The sequence below is a fragment of the Mchenga conophoros genome, linkage group LG14, assembly GCF_057382185.1.
Source record: "Mchenga conophoros isolate Kocher_MC1m ecotype Shallow Benthic linkage group LG14, M_conophoros_male_GT1.1, whole genome shotgun sequence".
NCBI lineage: Eukaryota > Metazoa > Chordata > Actinopteri > Cichliformes > Cichlidae > Mchenga > Mchenga conophoros.
The window spans coordinates 33,481,107-33,506,708 of NC_140539.1; the positions used below are offsets into that span (position 1 = coordinate 33,481,107).

The 25,602-nt window shown below is 37.5% G+C and overlaps 1 protein-coding gene across 5 annotated transcripts in view; it reads right to left on the reverse strand.

The window, feature by feature from the left end:
- Positions 1-25,602, reverse strand: part of cntn5 (contactin 5) — a 112,609-nt gene that overhangs the window by 12,984 nt on the left and 74,023 nt on the right. For 2 of the 5 annotated variants that reach the window (XM_085244049.1, XM_085244047.1), the window contains 9 exons: positions 21,703-21,805; positions 15,285-15,466; positions 11,791-11,927; positions 11,498-11,627; positions 8,890-9,034; positions 5,058-5,185; positions 4,490-4,677; positions 2,967-3,087; positions 220-378 (listed from right to left, as the gene is read on the reverse strand). In XM_085244049.1, the coding sequence (XP_085100175.1) occupies positions 220-378; positions 2,967-3,087; positions 4,490-4,677; positions 5,058-5,185; positions 8,890-9,034; positions 11,498-11,627; positions 11,791-11,927; positions 15,285-15,466; positions 21,703-21,805 (1,293 nt within the window). The remainder of the gene's footprint in view (positions 1-219; positions 379-2,966; positions 3,088-4,489; positions 4,678-5,057; positions 5,186-8,889; positions 9,035-11,497; positions 11,628-11,790; positions 11,928-15,284; positions 15,467-21,702; positions 21,806-25,602) is intronic. The other 3 variants (XM_085244050.1, XM_085244048.1, XM_085244051.1) reach the window with 2 other exon arrangements.

Below are 25,602 nucleotides of genomic sequence, written 5' to 3' on the forward strand. Positions count from 1 at the left end.
TATAGCAACTGTTTAAAACGAGGAATTCAAACTTTTAATATAAGTAAGAGAAGATTGCCAAAGAAAATTGTATTTGTTTCTCTTGAAAACAGTAACCTTGATCAGGTTGGATTGATTCTCTATCTTGGTATAGAACTTTGGGCAGGATTACGACCTTTGTATATATCCTCACATTAACCTCCCAGATCTACAGGCTGCAATTTGCTCCTTATTGATTACCTGTTTTGACAGTTTGCCAACCTAATGAAAATGGGCTTCGGGCCTGTATATTATAAGTGCTGATAGGGCTGTGGTTGTCGACGCCACGTGTCCACGACAGAGTGGCTGTGGTGTCTGTGATCTCCTCCACTATCACCACTCCAGGTGGTCCGGGGGGGCCTGGTGGAAGAAAAAGGAGACACAGATAAAACATGTTTGAAAGTTTAAAAGAAAAAAACGCTTCTGAAATGGCCACGCAAAAAAGGAAAAAACCAAACAATCATCAATCTTTGCTGCTGTTTGAATCAATTTTTAAGCTGGCCCATTGTGATGTTTTCATTATGGGCTGTTACAATTAGATACACTAATGGATGCAACTGCGGAAGCATTAGGAGGGAAATGCAGCTGTGCGTGTATGGTGACAAAACCAGCTCCCTGTTGTAATCTTTACACAAACAGACACCAGACAAGAACACAACATACTAAACTGACTAAAGTGAAGCAGGATGCAGGTTGACACAGATTCATTGCCAAGGATTTGACGATGATTAAGGGATAGCGACGCTTCCTTTTTGGATTTTTGGAGGGAATTGCCAGTTCTGCTCAGCGTGACTGGACGGCAGGCCTTCCTCTGTTTTAATACAGCTGAACATATGTTTACCTAAGTCTTCAGAGGTAAACGTATACTGCAGCTAAAGCAAACATCTAAGGACTCTAGAGGGAACAGCTGTAAATGAAAAAGCAGACAGGTGGCGCGCTCAGTGAAAATCAATCTACTGTGTCCCCCCAAAAGTGCCCATGAGAAAGCTACACTGCAAGGGCCATTTCTTTGCACTGTGGGATCCAAATAATTACTGTCATAGGCGTCTATATGGAATGTTTTGCCAGTGTTTGGGCAGTGAATGAGTTGATTTCTATTAGCTACAGCTAGTTAGCAGCTTAAGCTTTGACAGGTAGGAGACAACTTACTGTTTATTTTATGTCCTTTCTTATTAATAGTATATGGTATTTAAATGTTGTATCTGCAGATGATGCAGATGCTTAAAATAACAATTTGAATTGTAGATGTTTTGTATCTTGGAAACAAAGATATTTTCATTATATATAAAAAAAACTGAAGTCTGCATGCAAATAACTGCATCAACTCAAAATTAATGTGAACGATACATGCTAGCCATTGCCAGTAATAAATACCATCCTTTCTGCAGATGTGCAGTTGACATGACAAATATCCACCTATAATGATGTCCGGGGGATGCATTCGTGCTTCTCTACCATGTTTTATATTTTTTGTTATTAACTAATGCATTTGTTTTGTTTTGTCAGCTGTAATGAAAACATATTAAACTGTGGCTCATAACTAGAGGTGCATATTAAATTGCATACTTTACATACTCTGCTAATAATAGCACAGATAATAATTCATTTCTAGGGAGCTGTGTTGCAAATCCCCCCACCGTTTTTCATCCCAAGTTACCTGTCTGATTGCTCACCATAGGTTTTCTAATAAAAGTGAAAAATCCACAATGTCAAATGAAAAAAAAAAGAAGTAAAATAACGACAAACAAAACTATTTTTGTTGTACTGGGTTTTAGTGGAGTTTCTGTTCATAGTTCCTCTCCCTTAAAGAGTAACTTTCTTTCAACCTATCTCCCCTCTGATTGGCTGGCTGTCAAAAATGTCACACAACTGGTATGGGTTACTGCTATAAGCCTGAGATGACCATATTAATGCCACAGCATCCCTACTCAGTGACATCTTTACATATAAGCGTAGTAATAATTTTTTTAGCTGAAGGTTAAAAAGATGACTTCATTACTTGAAATTATGAAATTATAATTGTTATATATGAGAGAAAATGAAACACATTCGAGGTTTACTTTAAACCCCAACACTAACAGTTTGAGTCTACCTGCACAACAGTATTCCAGTGTCACTCACCAACCACTGATATTAAAGTATTGCCCGATTATAACACAGACAATCAACAGGCAAAGCTTAACTTGACATAGATTTGCTTTCATTATAAATATTCCTGCCATCTCCCATGAAAACTCCCCAGGCAATGAGGCTTAAATAGTGTCACTCATAAAATGATGATTAGCCTGACAATGCGTTAATGTGTCATTACAACAGTCAAAAAAAACAAAAAGCCCAGAACTTGCATGGGCAATTTTCAGCAACAATCAAAAAATAACCAACGCATTTGATCACTAGACATTTCAGTCAATCTATTTAACAGCACATAGCAAACCTGTTCATGCAGATGCAACATCTGCTGAGGACATTCACCATGATAATGTAAAATTAGTAGAAATGATCAAAAAGGGGCAATAATGTGGAAGTAGTCTTGGCGCAATTGTCCCCAGCAGGAGCAAATCTCTAATGATCACTGTAATTAACCAACTTCCCAGATGAGCTGCACTTGTAACAAATTGGGCTAATTTAATAGATTCCAAGAAATTGTTAACATTATTTCAGAGAATTACTAATAGCTTTAAAGCACTGGCTCACTAAATTTGAAAGTCTGTCTTGGGCCCACATGTGCCCAATGCCCATATGTTCACCGAGATAGTTTTTCATTATGTCAATGTTCCTGTTCACCTAAAAGCTAGCCAAGTGGCACAGTGACTTGGACTAAATTCTCCAAGAGTGTGCAATACGGTAATTCTGTACTGCAGTTGTGGATTAGTTCAAGAGAAGCAGTAAGTCGCCAGCAATAAAGAGCGCGCAAGACGTCACAGTGTACTGCCAGATAACAAGCTTACCTCGCACAAGAAGTTCTGCCTCTGCAAATACAGTGTCAGCGCTGGTCTGGGCTCTGCACCCGTATTTCCCAGCATGCTTCAACAAAATGTTCCTAATCATCAGATCCACTGTTGAAGACTGCTGCAATTGGGAAAGGAAAGCATTAAAAAGTTAGGTATTAGGCAAGCCTAAATGTGCTCGACACAAAAAGTGTGATTCCTTTACATCTTGTAGAGGCTCATGTGGCTTGAAAAATTCCTGTTTAATTCAGGTGCTTGCTTGGTGCTACATTCTTCAGCTACCCGTATTTTCTCTCTGCTGAAATGAGAAATGCCTAAGGCAAGACTGGGAATAATTCAAAGTCTACAGGCAGCTGTTTAGCAGGAAACCTGATTAAAATTACAAACCATGCATCAGCCAGGCTTCTGTTGTGCCTGTAAAGAATTGTCACTGCAAATACTTCCTCCCTAGAGGACAGGTTGTAGCAGAGGACATATCAGGGCAGATGTGATTTTAACATCCTCTGTTGATAAAGGAATAGTGACATAAACAGGACTCCCTGCTAGTAGCTTGCTGATTTGTTTTCAACTTTAACATTTTATGGTTGGTCACAATTATGGTGACCAATTATTTTTTTGCAGAGAGGGAAAATAGCACCTCTGAAAAAACACAAAACTAAATTAACTTGTATAAAAATGTTGCACCTTGAGGCAGAAAATTATATATTGATCTATTGATCATCAATTGATCTGCTGGTCCTAAACAAACAAGTGAAACATAGAGGTCAGAAGCGGTCCAGCAAAAATAACAAAGATAAATATGAAGAAGGTGAAAAGACAAGGTTAGTGAAACAGTCCTGTAGCTGAGGGAAGCCAAAGGTTACATTTCTTTCTGTGTATATTCTGCTTTTGCTGGTACATCGCATATAAAGGATCATTGATCCTGTATACCCTGGTCAATTCTAGAGGATAAAAGTCAAAGAGGAGATACTGTGCTATATTAACTCTAGATGGGAATAACTACCGTGTACTTGTTGTGAGCAGAATCTTAGACTTTGCCATAACCAAGCCAAGCTTGTCAGCTTTGAAGAAAAGCTGACAATAGCCTTACCTCTCATACTAAATCACTGGTGACCCTGATAAACCTTCAAAGCTGAGCCAGTATGAGTCAGTGTCTCATTTTCACAGTTCACAGGTGAAATTCAAAACAAAAGGACTGTCTTTGATATGCATAAATGGGTTATTTATTGACTCGCTTTGATGATACCACAAGGGTGTCTGACCTTTGGCGGACCTGATTCTTTTTCAGGTGTAACAAGTGTTCGGTTCAATAAGAATACTAGTAGGAAAATTAACTTAAATAGGTTGGTTGACAGGCTCAATGAATGTGGAAAAATTAAAATTAAACAAAAGGGAAAAAAGCCTTCTGTTTACACAGAACATATGGATATTTATGCAGATAATTAGATAGACAGAGACAAATAGTTAGATAGGAACAAAAGCAAATGTGTTAAAATTGCTGTTAATAGTACTATTGCTCTTACTCGGGCTCTTACTGTTTGGATGTATTCAAAGTGGCCACCGTCATACTGAAAGTTGATTGGTTTCTGGTTGAAGAACCACTGGAAAGCCACATCCAGTGACGTGTCATGTGTCGCCTTGCAGCTCAGCACCACACTCTCCCCGACAGTCACCTCCACTCTGCTCGGGCTAAGCACCACACGCATGGCCTCTGAAAGCACAAAGCTGCTGCACTGTCACCTCAGGCTAATGGAAGGCAGTGCATTTAGCTGTGACATCAGAGGCAGAGCAATCACGGGAACCCAAGCCTAACCTGGGCAAAAACACTCACCTTTGTCAGATAAATATCCTGGTTAGCTCTGTTCTAAACTGTGCGCAGTGCAGCTATGAGACATACTATTACACTGCTAGAGTGTGTCCTTGTAATATGATTCTTGAATGTGAGAGGCCTTCTTCACGGCTGAGCAAGCACAATAAATTCCCTGGCACCCGAGCAAAGGTGGGGAGGAAAAAATGACATTGGGGACTGTTTACTGGTGGCCGACTTGTGCTAATTTGGCAGAAAATAAAGGCCTTCAGGGCATCACTTACCTTTTACCCACAGTATGGCAGTCATCTCTGCCGAGCCCAACTGATTCTCTGCCCGGCACACATAGTTCCCCTCATCCGCTCGGCTGGAGTTAACAATTTTCAGAGTGTTGTTCCGTAACAGCATAATCCTATAAGAAAGGACACAAAAATCAATACTGGTATGAGAAACAATTCAAATAACAAGTTCAAGCATGAGGTTATATGTTTTGGGGTTGTTCGGGTTACAAGAATAGTAACATTCACTATCGGTAAGAGCATATGCAATCTCATGAGATATGCTTGAAATACTAACAACTAGATCTACATCTTAAAGTTGTTTATATAACTCAATTTCAACAAACTATGAAAATAAACACATGAAATAAAGATTAATCATAGTAAAAATGTGAAAATGAATTTGATTTTTTGATACCACTAAATAGCTCCACCATGCACAGGATTAAAGGGAAATGCTTTTAAAGATAATGAGGACAAGGTTTTGATGTCAAGAACAGAGAAAGTTATTTCTCTGACTTTCAATTTCACTACAATGCTTTGCTATATTTAATCTTTAAAAGAACACAATCAGCTGCAATTTATTCTAATTGCAGAATAATTTAAAAGTCACTGATGAAACATTTCAGTACAAAATCTGCAGAGAACACTACACAAAGTAAAATAATAAGAATAGATGACAAGATTCTTTGTTAGGTATACATAAATAGTGCATTCATCTTACAGACTGCTCATGGTAGCGCCAGAGAAACCTTAAATGTTCATTTAATGTATCTAAAGCAAAAACTGTCAAATGCAGATGTACATGTCACCAAGCTGCCCTCCTTAAATACACACCGGAGACACAAAAAGAAACAGCCACAATCCCACAGCTTTCCCGTCTCCAGTTGAAAGACAATAGTAATTAGGTTTTAACATTTCTCTCTGAGTTGTAAATAACAGCTGGAAAATGCATTGGTTGACATAAGATAGCTGTGGCTGTAACTATATACAAAAAGCCTGAGAGCAGGTGTGTGAGCAGATGGCTATAGAGCAGGATTCATGTTAAAGTATGGCATTGTGTTATGTCTAATTTTAAACGGGGAGGTGGTTAATACTTTGAAATTATTGTTAGTTTTGTTTTTTCAAATTCTTGCCTTTGAGGCAAGATATATAAAAGTGTATGAACTCGCACCAATTGGCAACTGAGGTGCATCCACGTACTTTTTCTTTTTAATTAGAAAATTTATTTCACTCGTCAAAAATAACAAGGGGGTGTGAGGTTTTCCGGTCTTTTGCCGTAATTTAATTCACATTATTTGGCATTCACATTTACAACACTGAGCACTTTCATCATGGGCAAGGTGATTAAAATTGGCAAGGGGATCTTCACGAGGGCGTGACTAAAAAATCTTGCCACACATACACAATTCTGTGGCAATCTGCAGCCAGGAGACATTTTTCAATTAGCGTAAAAAAATTTACATCTGACAAGGACACTGAGGCAGAAAGGACAAGATAGGGAACGCTGGGTAAACAGAATATGTGATGTAAACATAAGAAGATCACAGCTAAACTATAGGATTTGAAAACTTCATCTAAAGAAAGATCTCTGAAGTGAAATAAATCAGATTGCAACAATATACTAATTCACATATGAAATTAGTAACCTATTTAAATTATTTGTGGAAAACATTTTGCAATAATAAAAAAATGGTGAAATTATGCTCTTCCTGATTGGCTCTCAAACAAAGTGTTTGTAGATTTCAAATGAGTCTGCCATGTGCTTTCAAACTAATAGGATTAATACTTTCTATTTAAGAGACAAAAGCCCTGAACATTAGTGGAAATCCATGTTAATTACAAACCTTCATTAAGTCAGCACAGCTGTCAATGCCAGATAAACGTGACGCTCGATTCCTCCCGGTCTTTCATGAATAGGACGTCTCTACACCCATAAACTCTTTACTATTGGAAATGGCAGAAAATCCTTACAGGAGTCACTCTGACCAAGACCTGCAAACGCATATCTCCTCGTCTCTATTTTGGATTTTTCAGATAGAAATCGTCCTCTCACAAGATTGATCTCCATTTGAACAGCACCTCCCACAAACACACAATTACCTGCTTAACCTACTATAGCGACCTTAAGTTGCAATGCATAAGATGTCAAATTATAATTAGATCTGAGTCTGCGATTATCAAAACGCTGAATATGTTAAGAGAAAATCTATACGTAAATGTGAAACACTGATTGTAGAGCTTATAAAGAAAAAAAACAACACCTCACAAATCTAAAGATCGCACTTTATAGTGAATTATATATTACTAGGAGGGGAGAGATTAGCAATTTCAGACAGTTTATTTGAAGTTAGATATTAAACAAGATTAAGGTTGTGTTGTGATATGAAAAACATCTGCAAAGGTTTGACAAAAACCTTAGCGCCATTAATCACGACCCATCCATCAGTTGCAAGAAAAATGTCAAAAAGAACCCTATGAAGACTATTTTAAATGTAATCGAAAATGAAATAAATAGCACAAACTTCCACTAACCTCTGAAATGGTCCTGATAAACTAATCCCTGAATATTCTTCCACCTGTTAGAGAAAGGAAGATTTGTCCCTGCCTGTTTGAAGGAGCCACATACTGAGGATCTGATTATCAACTGGCTGTCCTTGCTGTGAGGCTGTTCAACAGACTGCTGAATCTTGGCCGATAAACAAAGGTTCCATTCTCTCACTCAAAACTTGAGATGCTCAGCCATGACTGATAATTTCAGCGGCATCGCTCAGTTTGATTGATAGACCCGCGCCTTGCTCAGCCCCCTCTAGGTGCAATGGAGAGATGTTTCTCATAAAAGATGATGCATCAAACTGCATGTGAATTCCAAATGCAATTGTGTGGTCTAAATTGTCAGCATCCTTGAGAAGGAGGTGGGGTTGAGTATGAGTCTCCAGAGCTTTGCCAGTACCTAAGGTGTTTTATTTTAACAGTGACACTTTATTTCAGTTACAGTAATGAAACTGTGATGTGTTACAACAAGACATGTAGACAATTCCTCAAGGGCCTGAGCTCCAATGATAACAGTGGAATTTATGCCATAAAACTAGGATGAATAACAATATAAAGATATCGAGGGAGACAAACTTTTCATGACTTCATACATATTTTACAGAGCAATTAACTTTCTCTCATAATATTTTATTCTCTAAACTGTACAGATGAACTAAAAATCAGATTCTATTACAAAAAAGAGCTGCGGCACTGTAAATCTACGACTATTCAAAGAAAATGTATGCTGCCTCTCCCAGTGATAAAAGTGGAAATGAATCCTTTGTCAAGTCTAAAAGATTTCTTTCCAAACACTGAAACACTTCTAACAACATATTATTATACAGGATGCTCTACTTAAGATAGATTATGTGTTTTACATGTTTATCTTAGTTTTTACACAAATACTTGTACATAATCTTAGGCTTGTGGTGATATACTGTTTAAAAGCAAAAATCATAATTAAGAGTAGAAATCTACCCTACTAATAGACACGCCTGTAACATTGAGCCCCTGTACACAGTGCACACGACATGTATCTACAGTGGTTTTTGAAAACAACCATATCACACCATACACCGTGTTGAACATATGTCACATTTCTAAGTTTAACATGATGACACACACATTACACACTCAAATATCCTAAGCAGAGCTATTAGCTCTGAGGTTCTTGCAAGTTGCATGTAAAGGGACAAATGCACAAAAACAATTTAAAAACTCCATGCATTCTAATAAACAAGATCAAAATAAGATATCCAGTATGTTAAAAGTTACTTTCATTTGAGAGTGGTCATGTTTGTACCTTTTATTTGGTATTATCCTCCGGTCTCCTCTCTTCCATGTTATCCGTGGTTTGGGTGATGCCTTTGGTTTGCAATCTAATGACACATCTTTTCCAAGTGTGGCTATGACCCGTATGGGATTGGGGAGAAAAACGGGTGCTGATGCTGTGTAAGACAAACGACAAATATTTCTTTAATAAAGATTCACTACTTTAAGTGCTTATTTTAAGGGCCATTTGATCGTGGATGTAGCTTTAAAACAATCTATGAATCAAATGACTTCTAACAAAATGCAGTATTACCATCTTCTACCAGAATGTAAGCCCCCACTTACAGCAAAATTCCACAAGCTAGCTGAATAATCTGTTCAGTGGAAATTTGGATTCTTGTTTTATTTTATTTCATCTGAAACTGTTTTCAAATTCACCTGCTTACTTAAGAAATAAAACTAAATAAACAAAACAAAACAAAAAAAACCCCATATACCTGATGCTTATTGCTGTTTTAATTACTGTGCGATTGCTGAAACTTAAAAAAGTTAAAAGCATAATGCAGTTCTGACTTTTCAGCTGTGGTATTTCAAAGTAATTATTTTAAAAATGCTAGAGGGTTCAGGCTGGCACATCATGACTCAGAACACTGTGTTAATCGAAATTTACTGCAAATAACTACAATTTTCATAACAAGTATTACAAGGAGAGCTTTTATGCATACATGTATTCTTTTATTTACTGTGAAATGAGCCACTTTGGCTATGTATTATAATCACACACACATACATATATATATATGAAATTTCAATTAATATAAGTGCCTTGCAAAAACAAATGAAGCAATAATTTTGTAAGAAAAAGGCTTCAGGCATTAACGTTGTGGCGCTAGCATATAGCTTAGTTACAAATCAAGGCCATCTACAGGCTACAGGGCTTAGTCAACTGTGATTATTCAAATTCTGAATGATGCTTCATAGGTGACATTATACACAATGACAATTCAATCCCATCTGTAGCTACAGGCTGACCCCCTCTCTCCTTGTGACACTTGTGTCTTTGAGCCTCAGTAGCTGTCTGAGTGGCAGAGGTCCCTCTAGACACGAAAGTAGCAGAAAACAGAGCAGTTGCTGTGCGTATTTGTTTTAATCAAAATAAGAGCAGGCCTACAGCTGCTGGTGGCAGTACCCGTATTACTTCACCCGCCATGCTCCCATAAGAGCTGGATCGAGGACAAGATCACAGACGTGAGGGCAGCCGCTGCCCCCACATAGCCTCTAGTGATCGCTCATCTGCAGGCTGTTATTAGTCATGTAATCTGTCCTGATAGTGTTTGCTTGTGGACATCTCCACAGAGCACAGGTCACCAGGAAGATGTGCCTGGGGGTTATACTTATGAAAACATTCGTCAACAGTCTCTAAATATCACAAGTGTGACTCTGTCTCCAAGGAGGGCAAAAAGCACCTCCTCGTCAGCACAGATAAAACTTTTTAGAAAAACAGCACTTTTGGTTCTTGCAGGCAAGCCTTTGAATTTAAATCAACTGAGCAGTGATTGTTTTACACTGGTTTTATACTAATCTTTTAAATATTGGGCAAAAAAAAAAAAAAACATATCCACTTGCAGTAAGATTTTCAAAAGGCCACAGACTTGCCTTCAAAAAAGGGCAAGCCATACAGACAGTAAATCAAACTGTCCCTCGGGGAAACATGAAAGGGGAATGGGTGTCACAGATGTGTCCCAGTATAGAAAATGACAGGGAGAAAATACTGCATCAAGACAGAACAGTGGACAGCTATTCAGTATGACTGTTATGTTTTTTACCCAGGAGCCTCAAGAAAGCACACAGCTTCTTTGGCCTTTAATATCATTAAAGTGCTTCTGATGGAGGTTTTGTTATGTACAAAAAACCAAACCAGCAACAAGAAAAAGATACATATACTCTGATACTCTGTTAGAAATGATGAGAAAACTTCACCATCAATATATAGACCATGTAGGCCGATATATTAATGGTTATAAGTGATTATTAAGTGATAATAGTAATGACTGACTAATAAATGGCCGATGAAAGTCATGTCCGGATCGAAGATTTGTTTTCCTAAGTAATGGGAGAAGTAATGTAGTCTGGGCTTTGATGACAAACGATAGAGTGAAGATAAGATTCTAATGGAGTCATTAAACTCCATCAAAGAAACCATTGATGTCTTCCTCTTAGTGTTTGCTCCCATTAGTATAAATCTATACCTACAAGTCATTGGTTTTTGTTTTCAGAATAAGGTAGAATTATTCAGGACTCTCCTAAGCTTAATGCTTGCAGACACCTCACTGAATATAACTATAAGAGGCGTTCTTTTATTCATGCCGCCCACTGCCTGGGTTAAATCAGGGACCATTGATTGGCAATCAGCACATCTCACAGTTCAGTGTTCTCCGCTTGCATTTCAGCAACCCGCCCTTACCTATCATGTAGTACCTTATTCAACTGTCAATACTGAATGTCTGCAATTTATTCTTTGCAGACATTCAATAAAACAATATGCAGAAAGGGAAAGTAACATAATTAAAGTAATTCACACCAACCCTTTCTGTTTTTGATACATTCTTTTGCTCAACTTAAATCCATTTAGCTGATACCTAAAATCTGGAGTTCAGCATTAGAGTAGATGGCCGCATATTTGTTTTCTGCAACACACTGGTACATTCCCGAGTCCGCCTGCTGCACTTTGTGAATGGTCAGTTCCCCATTCACTATTTCAAGTCGACCCTGGAACAAAAAAAAAAAAAAGAAAAAGAATAAAGGAATATCCCTCCTGGATGCGGAGATAATTTGCAGGATTGTACTGCATATAGTCGATGTGAAGATTCACAAGGATGATTCAGATGTTCCATAGAGCAAAAGAAAGGGTACTGTGAAGTAAAATGGGTACCTGCGATGTCAAGGGCAAACCATTACGAAGCCAGCGATAGGTGGGCCGGGGCCTCCCAATGGCCTTGCACTCCCATTGGAGCTTCTCTCCACTATCCATCTGAGTATCATTAATCATTCTGACCCACTGCGGGAGGGCTTGAAGATAGAAAAAAAGATTACGAATAAGTAATGTATCCTTGAAGTGCACACCAGGTACAAGAACGTGCATGCATGAATACATCGTCAACGTACAACGTAAAAGGCTGAATTTTGTATTAGAGTTGAATAAAATCAGTCACTGATTAAAAATAAACTATTACGATTACTAATTTATAAATTAAGTTTCAAATCAGATGTGCCATGTATTTGATGTTTGTGTACATGTTGCTTTTATTAATCTCAGTAATATTTTATGTTTTAATTAGTTAATTTGAGCATTTTAATCTTTAAAACCATCAAGTCTTTTGTTTTTGCATTCTCTTTCATGTACACTAATGTTTTTTATTTGTTGTTTATCACTTAACACAAAAGTCCTCAAATCTGGGCACTCCTTAATGGTTTTTGGTAACATGAAACAGAATAGCATGAAAAAGCAAAAGAGAAGTTTTGATTCATGTACTGCACAACAGATCTATAGCTTATTTTGGGGACAAGAAGTAAGTGTATTAAACCTTTATATTAATTAGTACTACAGACCATGCAAATTGTTTTTGCATGTATTTTGCAAGAAAAAAAATTTCAAGCCCAGCTTTTTATTGGGGCTCCGATGTGTAGAAAGCCACTCTCGTAGGGATCACTTTCATGTTTTTGTGTTATTGTCAAGCTAACATGCTCAAAACTGTAGGGAGGTGATAGTAACTGAAGGAAATCAAGAACTAAAACTTATGTCAAGAGGCAGGAGCACTTTTGCACTGAATCAAATCAAATCCCAAGTGAGTAAGCACTGAAGCAATTTTGCTTGTTTGTTCGCTACACTTATTTGTATCATGTATGTCAAAATCTTCTATCTTTCCTTCCACTTCACTGCTGGTCCAAGACCAAGGCAAACTATGCAATAAGCAACTGCCCTTCCTGGGGACTCACCATCAGACTTTTCTCTTTTTCTCCACAGCCTACTTTCTTGTGTTCCCAAGGCTCCATCCACATTTCCTGTTCAACTCCACATACTGCAGAAAATCTCTCTCACAACTCAAGATCTTAACACTGTATAGGCTGTAGGTTTTTCTTTTTATCTTCTAGTCTCTTTCCATCTTGCACCTCTGATCTGTGGTTGTGACTTTTTTAAATTCTTGTACATTTACAAGATTATAAAATATACAAGAACCTTTTACTGGGGCAGGAACATTCTGTCAGTCTTGTGCGGGAAAGAAAATGCTAATCAGCGAGTCACAAATCCAGAGTATTTCTAGTTTATTTTAATCCCTTTTAGCTTGAATGTCTTTCACTCTCAAACAAGACCTTATAGGCAAACATCAATATATATATATATTAGGGGTGCAACGATACACAAAATTCACGGTTCGGTTCGATACTTCGGTGTCACAGTTCGATATTTTTTCGATACAAAAAAAATGTTCATGCTTTTTTAATTTGTCATTTAAGTCCCGAGGTCAAAATGGGAGATGCCCCCAAGGGTGGTGGAGAATGACCGAGCTAAGATTCTGTGGGACTTCCAGATACAGACGGACAAAATGGTGGTGGCTAACCAACCGGACATAGTGGTGGTAGACAAACAGAAGAAGACGGCCGTAGTGATCGATGTAGCGGTTCCCAATGACAGCAATATCAGGAAGAAGGAACACGAGAAGCTGGAGAAATACCAAGGGCTCAGAGAAGAGCTCGAGAGGATGTGGAGGGTGAAGGTAACGGTGGTCCCCGTGGTAATCGGAGCACTAGGTGCGGTGACTCCCAAGCTAGGCGAGTGGCTCCAGCAGATCCCGGGAATAACATCGGAGATCTCTGTCCAAAAGAGCGCAGTCCGGGGAACAGCTAAGATACTGCGCAGGACCCTCAAGCTCCCAGGCCTCTGGTAGAGGACCCGAGCTTGAAGGATAAACCGCCCGCAGGGGCGTGCTGGGTGTTTTTATATATATATATATATATATATATATATATATATATATATATATATATATATATATATATATATGTGTGTGTGTGTGTGTGTGTGTGTGTGTGTGTGTGTGTGTGTGTCTAACCAAAAAGTTGTAATGCTTCTTGTGACAACTTTTTGATGATGTTTTTGGCTTTAGAACTCACTTTAAATATATTTTACTTAGCTTAGCCAAAGCTTATACATATATTTCTGGCATGTTTTTGTTTAAGAAATTAAATCCTCCAAATAATGTCCATATTAGCGTATACTATGACACACCTTCCCAACTTAAATGGTGCACATTTCACTGTGGTTTATTTCTTGTGCAGTGTGCAGACAGTGTGACACCCGCATTATTGAGCTGTTTCTCTCACAATAACATGCCAAGCACGTTCTATTCTTTCCATATGGCACCTTCAGTAGAATACTTTTTTTGTGTGGTTTGATTGAATGATTATGGTCAGAAAGGTCTCCCTCACAATAAAAGTGCAAACTACCAGCTAACCTGTGTAAATTACATTTAGTGTGAGGCTGCTACAAATTAGGCTCACTATTCTCCTTGTGATGTCAAGAGAATGGAGGTTGCCAAGAAGAACAGGGCCTTGAAAACGTGTCCTACCAAGGTTGAAGCAGTCCATTATCTTGGGCCTAGCACATGGCACAAATACTGAGGAACTGGGAGTCATGCAGCCTCAAAGATAAGTTTATGATCACAGAAGGCGACAAACCAGGCAGAAATTCATTATTAGAAAACTAAAAACTGTTCTTAGGTGAAATTCACCCCAAAATGAATAATCATACACAAATACAAAACAGATAATGAAAATTCTTGATTAAATTTTGCAGTTCTTCAGTATTTTTTAGATGAGATGTATCATCAATAAATAAATAATAATTGTTAATAATATAAACAATACAGAAAAAAAATCAAATTATGCACCTGGGAGCAAACACAGAAGTCTATTAAGCATCAAATGAACAGGGATGTAGTTTAGAAGAAGACACACTTATTAAGTTCTCTCTCAGCTCAAACAAAACAACACATTCCTTGCTGTGATGAATCCTTGCTCTTGGATTATCTTGGGTAGATCAATACATAATTATAGCACGGGCTGTTCAGCAAATTCCTAAGGAACAGTCTTCAATTTGAAAACACTAAGTGGCAAAGATTACTTTATGAAAAATGAGTAAGAAATTCAGAAGGACCAAAATAGCAGAGCTGCTGGTTAGACTGTCATTCCTGGAATGAATGAACACTTGTTCTAATACAAGCACATTCTTAGATAATGCATAATAATGGAGTGTGTGTGTGTGTGTGTGGTAGTGGTGGGGTGTTTGCCAACACCACATAATCAAAATGTGCCATTTTTTTCCCTAAACCAGTGAAGACAAAAACATGTAAAAATACTTAGACTCACTGTAGACCTGCAGATGTCCCTTGAAAGCAGTGCTTCCTCTTGGATTCTCAGCTTTGCATTCATAAGTTCCCGAGTCCTCTAGTTGAATATTGGGAATCTCTAGCACAGCCTGAGATTTACGGAGTCTTGCTTTCTTGGGGATGTTGCCATTTATCTTCCTCCACGTGATGGTTGGCACTGGGCTGCGAGAAGAAGAAAGTAGCATGGCACACCACAGCATGTAATACAGTAGCATAAATAATACTGAACTACAGTATAAAGTGTACAAGCAGAATTACATACAGTACGATCATGATTCAATTCAGAAATAATCATTTAAAGAAATTCAAACTCAGGGCTTCCTTAAGAAAAGGGACTAGAATAACATGTACCATATACTCACAGATAAATGATCTTGTAATGACACTTTCAAATGCTCCAAGAAATTTAGGACTTGTCTTTAATAAATTTTAAATATATGCAGCCTGTGAAAGCTTTAAAAGATATTTAAACCTTTTGCATCTTCAACTCTCCATCACTGATATCCCTCTTTAATGATCATTGACTTTTGAATGATGAAAACAAGTGGTTTAAAAGTTTGAAGTAAGAATCTTTATGGTGCTTTTGCATTGAACTTTTTTTGACTCATAAAAATGTATACAAATACAAACTTTATGTAAAGAGCTTTAGCAGGGGGACCTTGCAGACACTGCAAGACTAAAATCCATCACAACGCAGTTTGTGTTACCTCTGCTGTTCTTGGTGGGTATCGTCCCAACTGTCTTCTGAAACTCCTGCCATATTTTTTGGGCTGATTCACCACGTGATCATCAACACTCCATGAGGCAAGATTTTGTATGAAGCTCTGGATCAAGGGTGATTTATGACCATGTTATATTTCTTCCACTTCTAAATAATTGCAGCAACATTAATCACCTTCTTGCAGGCCATTCCAGCTAGGGCTGTGCGATATGACCAAAATCTCATATCCCGATATAAGAATTCTATCGTCCCGATAACGATATAAATCACAAAAATGTAAAATTTTCTGTAAATTCTGTGAATCTCGGGCAGCTCGTCTTGCGGGAAGTGTTTTCAGCTGCGCGTCATGTACCTGGAGTCGAGTGTTTTAACCGATGCATGAAACGATACATTTTTAGACATAAGTTGTAAAGGCCGCCGTTTCCTTTGTGAGTATTTATTACACGGCGTGCTGCGGGGAAAAGCCTGTCCTAACGTCTGCGTGTAAGGTTTATTTTTTAGCACCTGGCGGCTCTTTTTTAATTCTCATCCGTAAATAATCTGCTCTTTCACGTGATTCCGTTTATTTTGAAAAGTCTCAACAGGATCTTGAGCTTTATTGTGAAAGGTTTATGTGGAACATAAACAAGCGGACACGCGATGTATGGCGTTATTTTGGTGCCACTATTCTGAGCACACGTAAAAAAAAATTTGCAGGTGCAAGTGTTGCATTTTGAGGAGAAATTTATTTTGAGCAAAGAAAAGCTAAATTTGAGTGAACAAACTTCATTGCTGCGTGCAAAAAAATGTATTTCAGTGTTTGAAATAGCTTTTCTTCACTCAAAATAAATTTCTCCTCAAAATGCAACACTTGCACCTGCAAATTTCTTTTGCGTGTGCTCAGAATAGTGGCATAAAAATAACGCCATAGTAATGCTGTTACCGTTGTTGTTGCTAACCACAACGCATAAAAACAGGCGCTTGTCCGTCTGTAGTGTGGTTATATTAAATATAAGAGAAAGAGAGAACTTTAAGAAATTAATATAGCCACTACAGTGACCATCAAAACGATGAAAAAATATTGCCGTAAACACTTTATTTTGCGACACCACGAAACGATAGATGTTTTTATATCGTCATCCGATATATATCGTTATATCGAACAGCCCTAATTCCAGCCTTCTGCAGGTCTACAGTTTCTGTCCTTTGACAGCTCCTTTGGCGGTGAAGAGGTTGGTGAGGTGAGGTTGAGAGGTTGGAAAGGCAAAAATTGATTCTGTGGACAGATGTGCTTCATACACACTGAGATTAGGAGTATTTATAATTGACTGAATGATTCCAATCTGTGGAAGCCAGAATTCTGGCTGGTTTGTGGCAGATCAAATACTTTTTCATGTTACATGTTTTTTCCTGTATTTTTGGTTCATATCATGTCTCTCTGTAACTACCATAAAAATTAGAGACTGCTCATTTTATTTATTTTATTGATGAACAAACTCACTCATTTAATTGAGCGTGTTTCTAAATACAGCAGGGGATTGAATAATTAGTTCCATCACTATGCTGTATAATTTCTATCAAGATCTTGAGGTAAAAGACAACTTTGGCTGTCATCTTTCATTTGCACATAAGTCATGAAAACCCATGATAGTAATTTAATGTTCTGCTCTGCATATCAAACAATGACCCTTTGACCACCCACGATGTGTCTCACTTGTTACAGTAATTATATATATAATAGATATAACAGATACCAGACATTCGAGGAAAAGGGACATTATTCAAATGAGGTTATTACAAGATCAGGGTTTTTTCTTTTTAAATAATTGATATTCCAGCAACCATTATCAACGCCTGTTTATTCATGTATTCCCCTAAAGATCCCTTTGATAGATTACTTGCACATGCAGAGAGTGAATGTCATCCTATGTATAAGCACAGTATCAGTAGTGACTATATGACTAGATTTGACAGTTTTGTGAAAGATAGAAAAGTGACACCATACAAAGCTCCACTGAACCCATCAATCATTTAGTCAAGACAGAAATGTTACTCCCTTGAGCTGCAATGGACTCAAATTAGGATTCATATCACGTTTTATTAAACAAATGTTTCTTTTTCATTTTGGACAGAACCTCCGTGTGATGTTCGTGACTTGTGAATAGGAATAGTTTATAGTTTCCAGAAAGAACATGTTAGAATTACCAAAACCCCAGATTTCTGAACATGAGTATACTCTTATCTTTACTAGAAAGAGTCACAAAGACTTAATCAGTATTCATGAATATGCCATTGAGTTGCTGTGATGCACTTCATTGTATGTTATTGATGGACAATTTTCTGGAGACCTTTGCTCCAACTAAACTGTTGACAAGTCAGATAACAAAGGAAATCTGTAGGGACTATGAGAGGTTGGACGATGGGGGTAAAACTTCCTGAGTCCATGGAAGGATTTTGCTTTGGAGACTGAATAATAAGCACTGGGCCTGCACATGTTTGCTGGACTGGAAGGGAACAGGTTCATTCATTGTATGAAGTCTTCCTGTCAGCATCTTCCTGAAGCTGCAGACAGGTAGACAGTAGACTCTGAAACCCTGGTGATTGTGGTCTGTTTCATCAAACTCTAAAAGTAAGCATTTCATACCCTAACATTTTGAATGAGTCACACACTGGAGTTTATGTGAGGTGTTATGGTTTTCAATTGAAAAATGTACCTAAAGGCAAGCTCTGCAGATTACATATTAATTAGCAATCCACACAATTGATGCGCCCTCATCTGGACTTGTTCCATAATAAAGGTGCAAAATTAAATCTAATACCAAAATATAATAAAGAACTTGACTCCTAGATAATGCCTCACTATTTAGCTAATTTGCTAACTCTCAATTTCTTCTTTAAAAAAAAAAATTTCCAAACCATTTTAAAAGAAGTATCCAAACGAAAGACAAAGGTGTTTTTATTAACGTTTGTATCAGAGCACAAACATTAACAACAGCACAGAGAGTATAAAATGTGCTGTGTTAAGAGGTACAGTTTCATGCTGACTAAGTGGTCAGCTTTAACAGCAGGGCTTCAAGAGCTTGATTCCCTCTGGGATCACTGAAACTAAAAAGTATATCTACTACTCTAAAGCAATTTGGATGAAACCTTCTAACACATGCTACATATTATATTTTAAGTGGAAATGAGTGGGTTGAATGTGTAACCCATCGAATGTACAAGGCTTTTTGAACTACAATGAACTTCATAGTCTAGTAACCCTTGAAATAAAAGCAGCTAACAGAATTGCACTTTCCAGAGTTACTTATAGATGATCCTGTGAAGGCAGGATTTCAACTTGAGGGTGCGTGGTTCTGGCATTTATAATTATCAATCCATCTAATGTACAATTATCCAAAGTTAGGTCACAGTAATAACAGGCTGAGCATTGTTTTTACATGTTCTTCTCTCTAGCAACATTTTCTAGTACCTCCCGGGGGATCCTTGGGTGTTCTAGAGCTAGATGAGATGTATAATCTGTCAGTGGGTTCTGGGTTTATCCTGGGATCTCTTCCCAGCTGGGTGTGCCTGGAACACCTCCAGAGGAAAGCACCCAGGAGGCAACCTAACTACCTAACCTACTGAACTACCTAACTCTCCTTTTGACACGGAGGCTTTAATCCAAGCTCCTTCTGGATGTCTGAGCTTTTCACCATATCTCTAAAGTTCAGCACAGCCATCCTACGGAGGAATCTTATCTGGCTGTTTGTTTTTCTGAACTTATTTTTACGGCCATTACACAGATTTTGTGATCAAAGGTAAGGGTTGAAACAAAGATGGACTGGTAAACTGAAAGCCTTGCCTTTCGTCTCAACTCTCTCCTCAGCACAACAGTCCTATTGCTATTGCTGCACTAATCTGCCAGCCCACCTTCCCATCACTCATGACTATGATCCAAAGGCCTCCCTCAGTCCACAGCGTTCTCTAAGAGAACATCAAAAAGGCCTCAGACTTTTCAGGGAGGCAACATTAAAATCAGCACATCATTGATAAAAACTTCCAAAAGGCCAAATATTTATGAGTGGAGCTTGAAACCAAAAATGTCTTTTTAATTAGTTAGATTTTTACTTTATCTAAATTTCTGCTTTTAAAAATACCTTTGAAATTATTTTTCAAAGGTTCTTTCAAAGTCACTGGACTCTGGAATTACTGTATAACTGTAATATGTATTTTGCTTATTATTTCTAGTCAAAGCTGTAATTTACCTTTTTTATGGATGAAGGAACTCAGGAACCACAGTGATTACTAATTCTACATGGTGCAGTTAAACAAAAATCTTGATTAATTCCTACAGACATCACTAAAATAGCTCATGATGTGAACATAGTTCAAAATTCCTTCAAGTTAAGAGCAGTATTCATATTGTTTTTGTTTTCATTGTCTCATTGTTCTCTTCGCCCTTCAGACAATCACATCAAGGAGCTTTGGCATTCACACAAAGAGCTTTTCTGCCCTGTACTAGATAGCAGTGCCATCATACATATTGATCAACAGGAGTACAAAACCCATTTTAACTTCATTTTCAGTGCTATATAAAGATTGGCATTTCTTAATGGGGTGCATTGATAAATCATTCATCTCTGCGTAAAAGGGTAAGTCACTGGGATCACTGTCTGACTGAAAGCTATCATGCACAAATTACTTCATTGAGGGAGGCACAGGGCAAGAATTCAAGCTGTTTGGCTGTTCAGTGGGTTTCCCATCAAGCAGACTGTTCAGAAACTCCTGCTTTGCTTGATAGAAAAAGCCAAGGGGAGTGAGATTATAATACAGTGTCTATATATTTAGGGAATGACCACCATAATGTGGATAATTAAATTAAATCAAAGTAAACAATTATGAGGCCCTTAGTCATCCGCAGATTAGAGACTGTTTGCACTTAAGATAGGAATGAATAATTTATACTGCATAAATACTAAATAAAGAGCAAAGCTGATAAATTATTACCAGAATTATTTTGTGTCATAAAAAAAACACCACTGCAATGGTTTTGCAATCTTGCTGATTAGACTGATTTTACCAATAAAGTTCCACTTTTCGTCATCTAGCCTACCTGTGTTTAGAGATAAAGTCTTTCCCAATTTCAGAACTTTGACAAAGAAAATAAATATTCCAAAAGGCAATATTGAAGCCAGTAGCACTAACTTTAGTAACTGTGGAGAGTGGTTTGGATTTAGTCTCTGTGGAATAAAGAGTGTTCCCTCCTGGCAGACAACTATTACCAATTTCCCTTTTTTTCCCTTCCAAACACATAACCTTGGCTTTCTACATTCATAACGGACCCTGAAAGCACCCAGGAAACACAGCTACATTAGGGCTCTCAATTATAAGAACACATGGGTCCCTAGGGCTGAATTCCCCATTCAGTCCCCCCCCCCCACCATGCACTAACATGCCATCTAACAGCCAAGCTACGATGCAGCACTTCTCTACACTCACTTAACATACTGCCTGAAGACAAGATATGCCTGCTTCCCATTCAGGTAATGGAATAATGTAATTTAAGGAAGAAAGAAAAAAAAACACAGGCAGGGTTATCTAAAGGATCTCTCAGCAACAGAGCAGCGATAGGCTGTACTTTACTGTTCCTGGTGATTAATATGATAGTGCTGTAATAAACAACTACCAATATTTGCGCAATATGTCCTTGTTTACTTACTTTCCTAGAGCGAAGCACTCCAGTCTGACAGTGACTCCTTTGGCAACCAGAACAGATGTAGGGAAATGCACTTCAATTTTGGGCTCATATTCACCCATGACACCTGAAAAGGGTTAAGAAAGAGAAATTGTACTCATTAGAAGCAGGTATTGCAATAGCTGGTTGGTCTCCAGTTTGCTATTATTCCTTTGCGTCTTGCAGTGTGGACACAAAAACAGACTGCAGTGATTTAACAATTTGATGTTATGGCGATTTGTTCAACTTTGTTGCCCATATACAGACAAACAAAGAAATAAAAATAATTTAGGCACCCATTTCCTCTTTCACCTGCAATTTTTTCAAAATAAGAGTAACAACTGAAGGATAAAATTATATGCTATAAATGTATTCTTCCTAGAGATTTGTGTTGGTTAAACCTCTTAAAATGAACAGTATGTTAAATCAAAGCAGTGTTTAGGTGTGGAATGCACATTGTGCACACCATCTGGAAAATCATTTTAACCATGAACCTTAAGTTTATACAGTGTTATTTTAATAAGACTATTTAATTGACAGAGCTGTAAAGCACACAACTTAATAATTATATTTTGAATCCCTACAAAAACAGTGGGTTAAAGCATGAGCAAGATTAGCTAGGGTTAGCACTTTGGTAGATTGCAATTTAATTTGTCTTAATATGTCGCAGATACTTGGAAGATGTGGGAATGTAAGGAAAAGTCTGTAGGTGACATATTAGCTTTATACGAAAACACAAACAGCACATTAAGATGACGTACAAACAAAAAACAAACATTCTCCAGCAGAAGAGACAAAATGACTCCTACTATTGTCCTCAAGAATTAGTAATCCGCTCAACAATTCACAAACACATTGTGAAGGACACAAGTGATAACATGTTATCAGTCTTGCTAAGTGCCACTATGACTAACACCTCTGTTCTAAGCCATCGCCAGAGGACGTTTCCTTTGTTTATTCATCTGTATGTTAAGCCGGCTATTTATTTTCATTTACTAGGATGATGTGTCAGAGATGGTAATAAACAAAAAAGAAAAAAAGTGTAACAAAGAAAAACATCATCATTTAAAGGGATTTACTGTTATCTGTCTTATTAAATGGGTGTTTGCAATACGAATATTATCTGAATGTTTTACTTTTCTCAAAGGAAAATATGTGTTATATTTAAATCCTTTATTTATCCAGGTAAAAGTCTCACTGAGATTAAAATCTCTTTTTCAAGAGCCAAGGCCAGGATAGAAGCAGCATTTGTAACAAATACAAATATAAATGAGCAAATATAACTGACACACAACAAGCAACGAGCAAGCAAATACAGCATCCAGTTCACATGCAATAATATGAGAACAAACGCATCCTCAGGAGCATTCACACTGACCAAGAGAACCATTTTTTGATCCTTAAAAAATGATATAAAACCCCTCAAAGAAAATCTATTCTGCCAATTTCAGGTTCTTCTGTAAATGATTCCAGGAAAAAAAGGGGGGTGACATACTTTAAAGCTCTTTCTCCAAACTGTGTTCTGACTCTGGCAACGATTTGCAAAATATTGTGCAAGTGAAGGCAATACTGACTACTTTTTACACAGAGATTAACAGTGTATACATATATAAACAACCAACAGGAAAGTCTGCAGGCATACAAAGAGAGCCGCTTAGCAGCAGCGTGAAGAGAACGGTGACATACGGTAATGTTAAATACACAATCATTGCATTTGAACATCACACATCCACAGCTGAACTTGAATACACATCAAAACATATCAGAGCATGTGTAGCACGACTCCACATGCATTTTAAAGTACATGAGCACCAGGACAAATGACCCGCTTGACATTTGAGAAACCATAATTACACCTTCTACTACATGCACCTGACACTTTTTATGTGATAAAATGAATGAAGAAAGGGAGTGGGGTTATTGAATTGTGGCCCACTATGCATGGAAAAGGAGTTTTATGATATTTGTTCCAAAGAACTTTTCAATTTCAATCTCATTCTCAACATTTATGGCTCCAAAGCAGCCCTTCACATATAATGAATTTGCAATATTTCACTGGCTCTTGCCATAGTATATTCAATATCATATTCAGTCTCAGTGGCTGGACTTGATAGAATTGGAAGAACTAATGTGTAGACTCGGTGTGCTAAAACATTACCAACCCTACAGCGTAGCATTATATTTTATGTTCCAATTTCATTTATTAATCACATGAAAATTTGATTATTTTCTCGTTGTATTTCATTCTTCTGCCAACCAATTTCAAACTATAATGCCTGTTAACTTTTACCGAAAATCCAAGTTAATACAAATTTAAAAGAATGTATTATTAGGCCTCTGACCCAGCAACAGATAGGTTTTATGATGCCGATCAAAATCAAAACTTCTGAAACTTTAATTGAAAATAAAATAAAAGGAAATAATAAATTGACAACTCCGGGTCATATATGCACTTGATTAATTAATCTGTGCATGTACAGATTATATGCATTATATGCACATTATATATTTGTTTTCATTAAAAATAGCACATTTAACGCTCTTTAAATTAAATGTTTTTAAACTTCAAAAAGAACATAGACGTATACAATGTGCTATTAAGAACAATGACAATTATTTTCTTTCCTTTTCAAATGTGTATTCATTCAAGGACAGGGAGTTGTTTTGACTATGCCTCTACAGTATGTTGGCCAAAAAAATCATTCTGACATCCGATATATCTATGAACCAGAGGTCTTCAATAATAATTTAGTAAAGTGAAGCAGAGAAAAACATGCCCATGCGTAGATGTGCCTGCAAACATTGTCTTTCACTGATATTATTGACACAGTAGTGAGACAGAAAATATGTTATGACATTAATGACAGCTGTGCTGCCGAAGCCCAAATAAAAATTGCAGCACTTATCTGTATAAACGATAAAAATACACCATAGATTTTGGTTGCATTTCTGTATTTATAAGGTACTCTCCCAGCTACATGAGATTTATTGATGGATAAATTCCTTATTTTTCACTAACCATAAGACATGAATATATCTGCAATTTTTAGTCCAGTTTCTTGAATTTTGTTTTATTACCTCAGATTTAGCTACTGTTTATCCCTATAATGCCATTTGTATCATATTTAATACATGAGTTTCTGAGACCTCTATCTCATCAACATGATCAATACTAAACTCTTTTTTTTTGTCTAAAATTGTTGTTAACAAAAAGTTGCCAAAAACAACCAATGTATCAAATGCGATATCATAAACACCATGATATAGCAAAAAAAGTGCAATTGCTTCGAAATTCACTAAAGCAGAAAATCAAAGAGGTGTTTCTGAGATGAACTGTTTTTAAAAGGTGTATTAGTCTGGAGTTTAGCGTTTAGCCCCGTTCTGCTGAAGGTGGATTGTGATCTGACGATCAATGGCCTCCAGCTGGGTATAATGGAACCCAGATGCTTGTTTTGATTAAGAGAGTGAGGGCTGGAGCTGACAGTGGTGAGCCACGCACAGATCCAGCTTGAACTGTCTGCTGTGTAATAATCACTCATTTTTACTGAGGCACAGATTGCAGTGTCTAATTGGTCAGACTCCAATGACTGAAGGGTGGGAACAGCACGGCAACATTTGGGCGACTGCTGTGAGGTGCGCCAATGTAATTTTCAGAATTTTACACCCAAATTCACAACATAAGAGGCTGCTAAGCATCATGAGATTTGAGCAAGAGATGCCAAGACGTTCTTTGGCGTAATGGACCTACAGGTGTAGTGATTAGATTTGGCCGTGTTGTGTTGCAGGTGAGGGTGCTGTTCTTCAACCCATGTGTCATTACCAAATAGGACACGGTTGGTGCAGAACTCATTTTCCTTCGTTCATTCACTATTTGAAAAAAAAAAC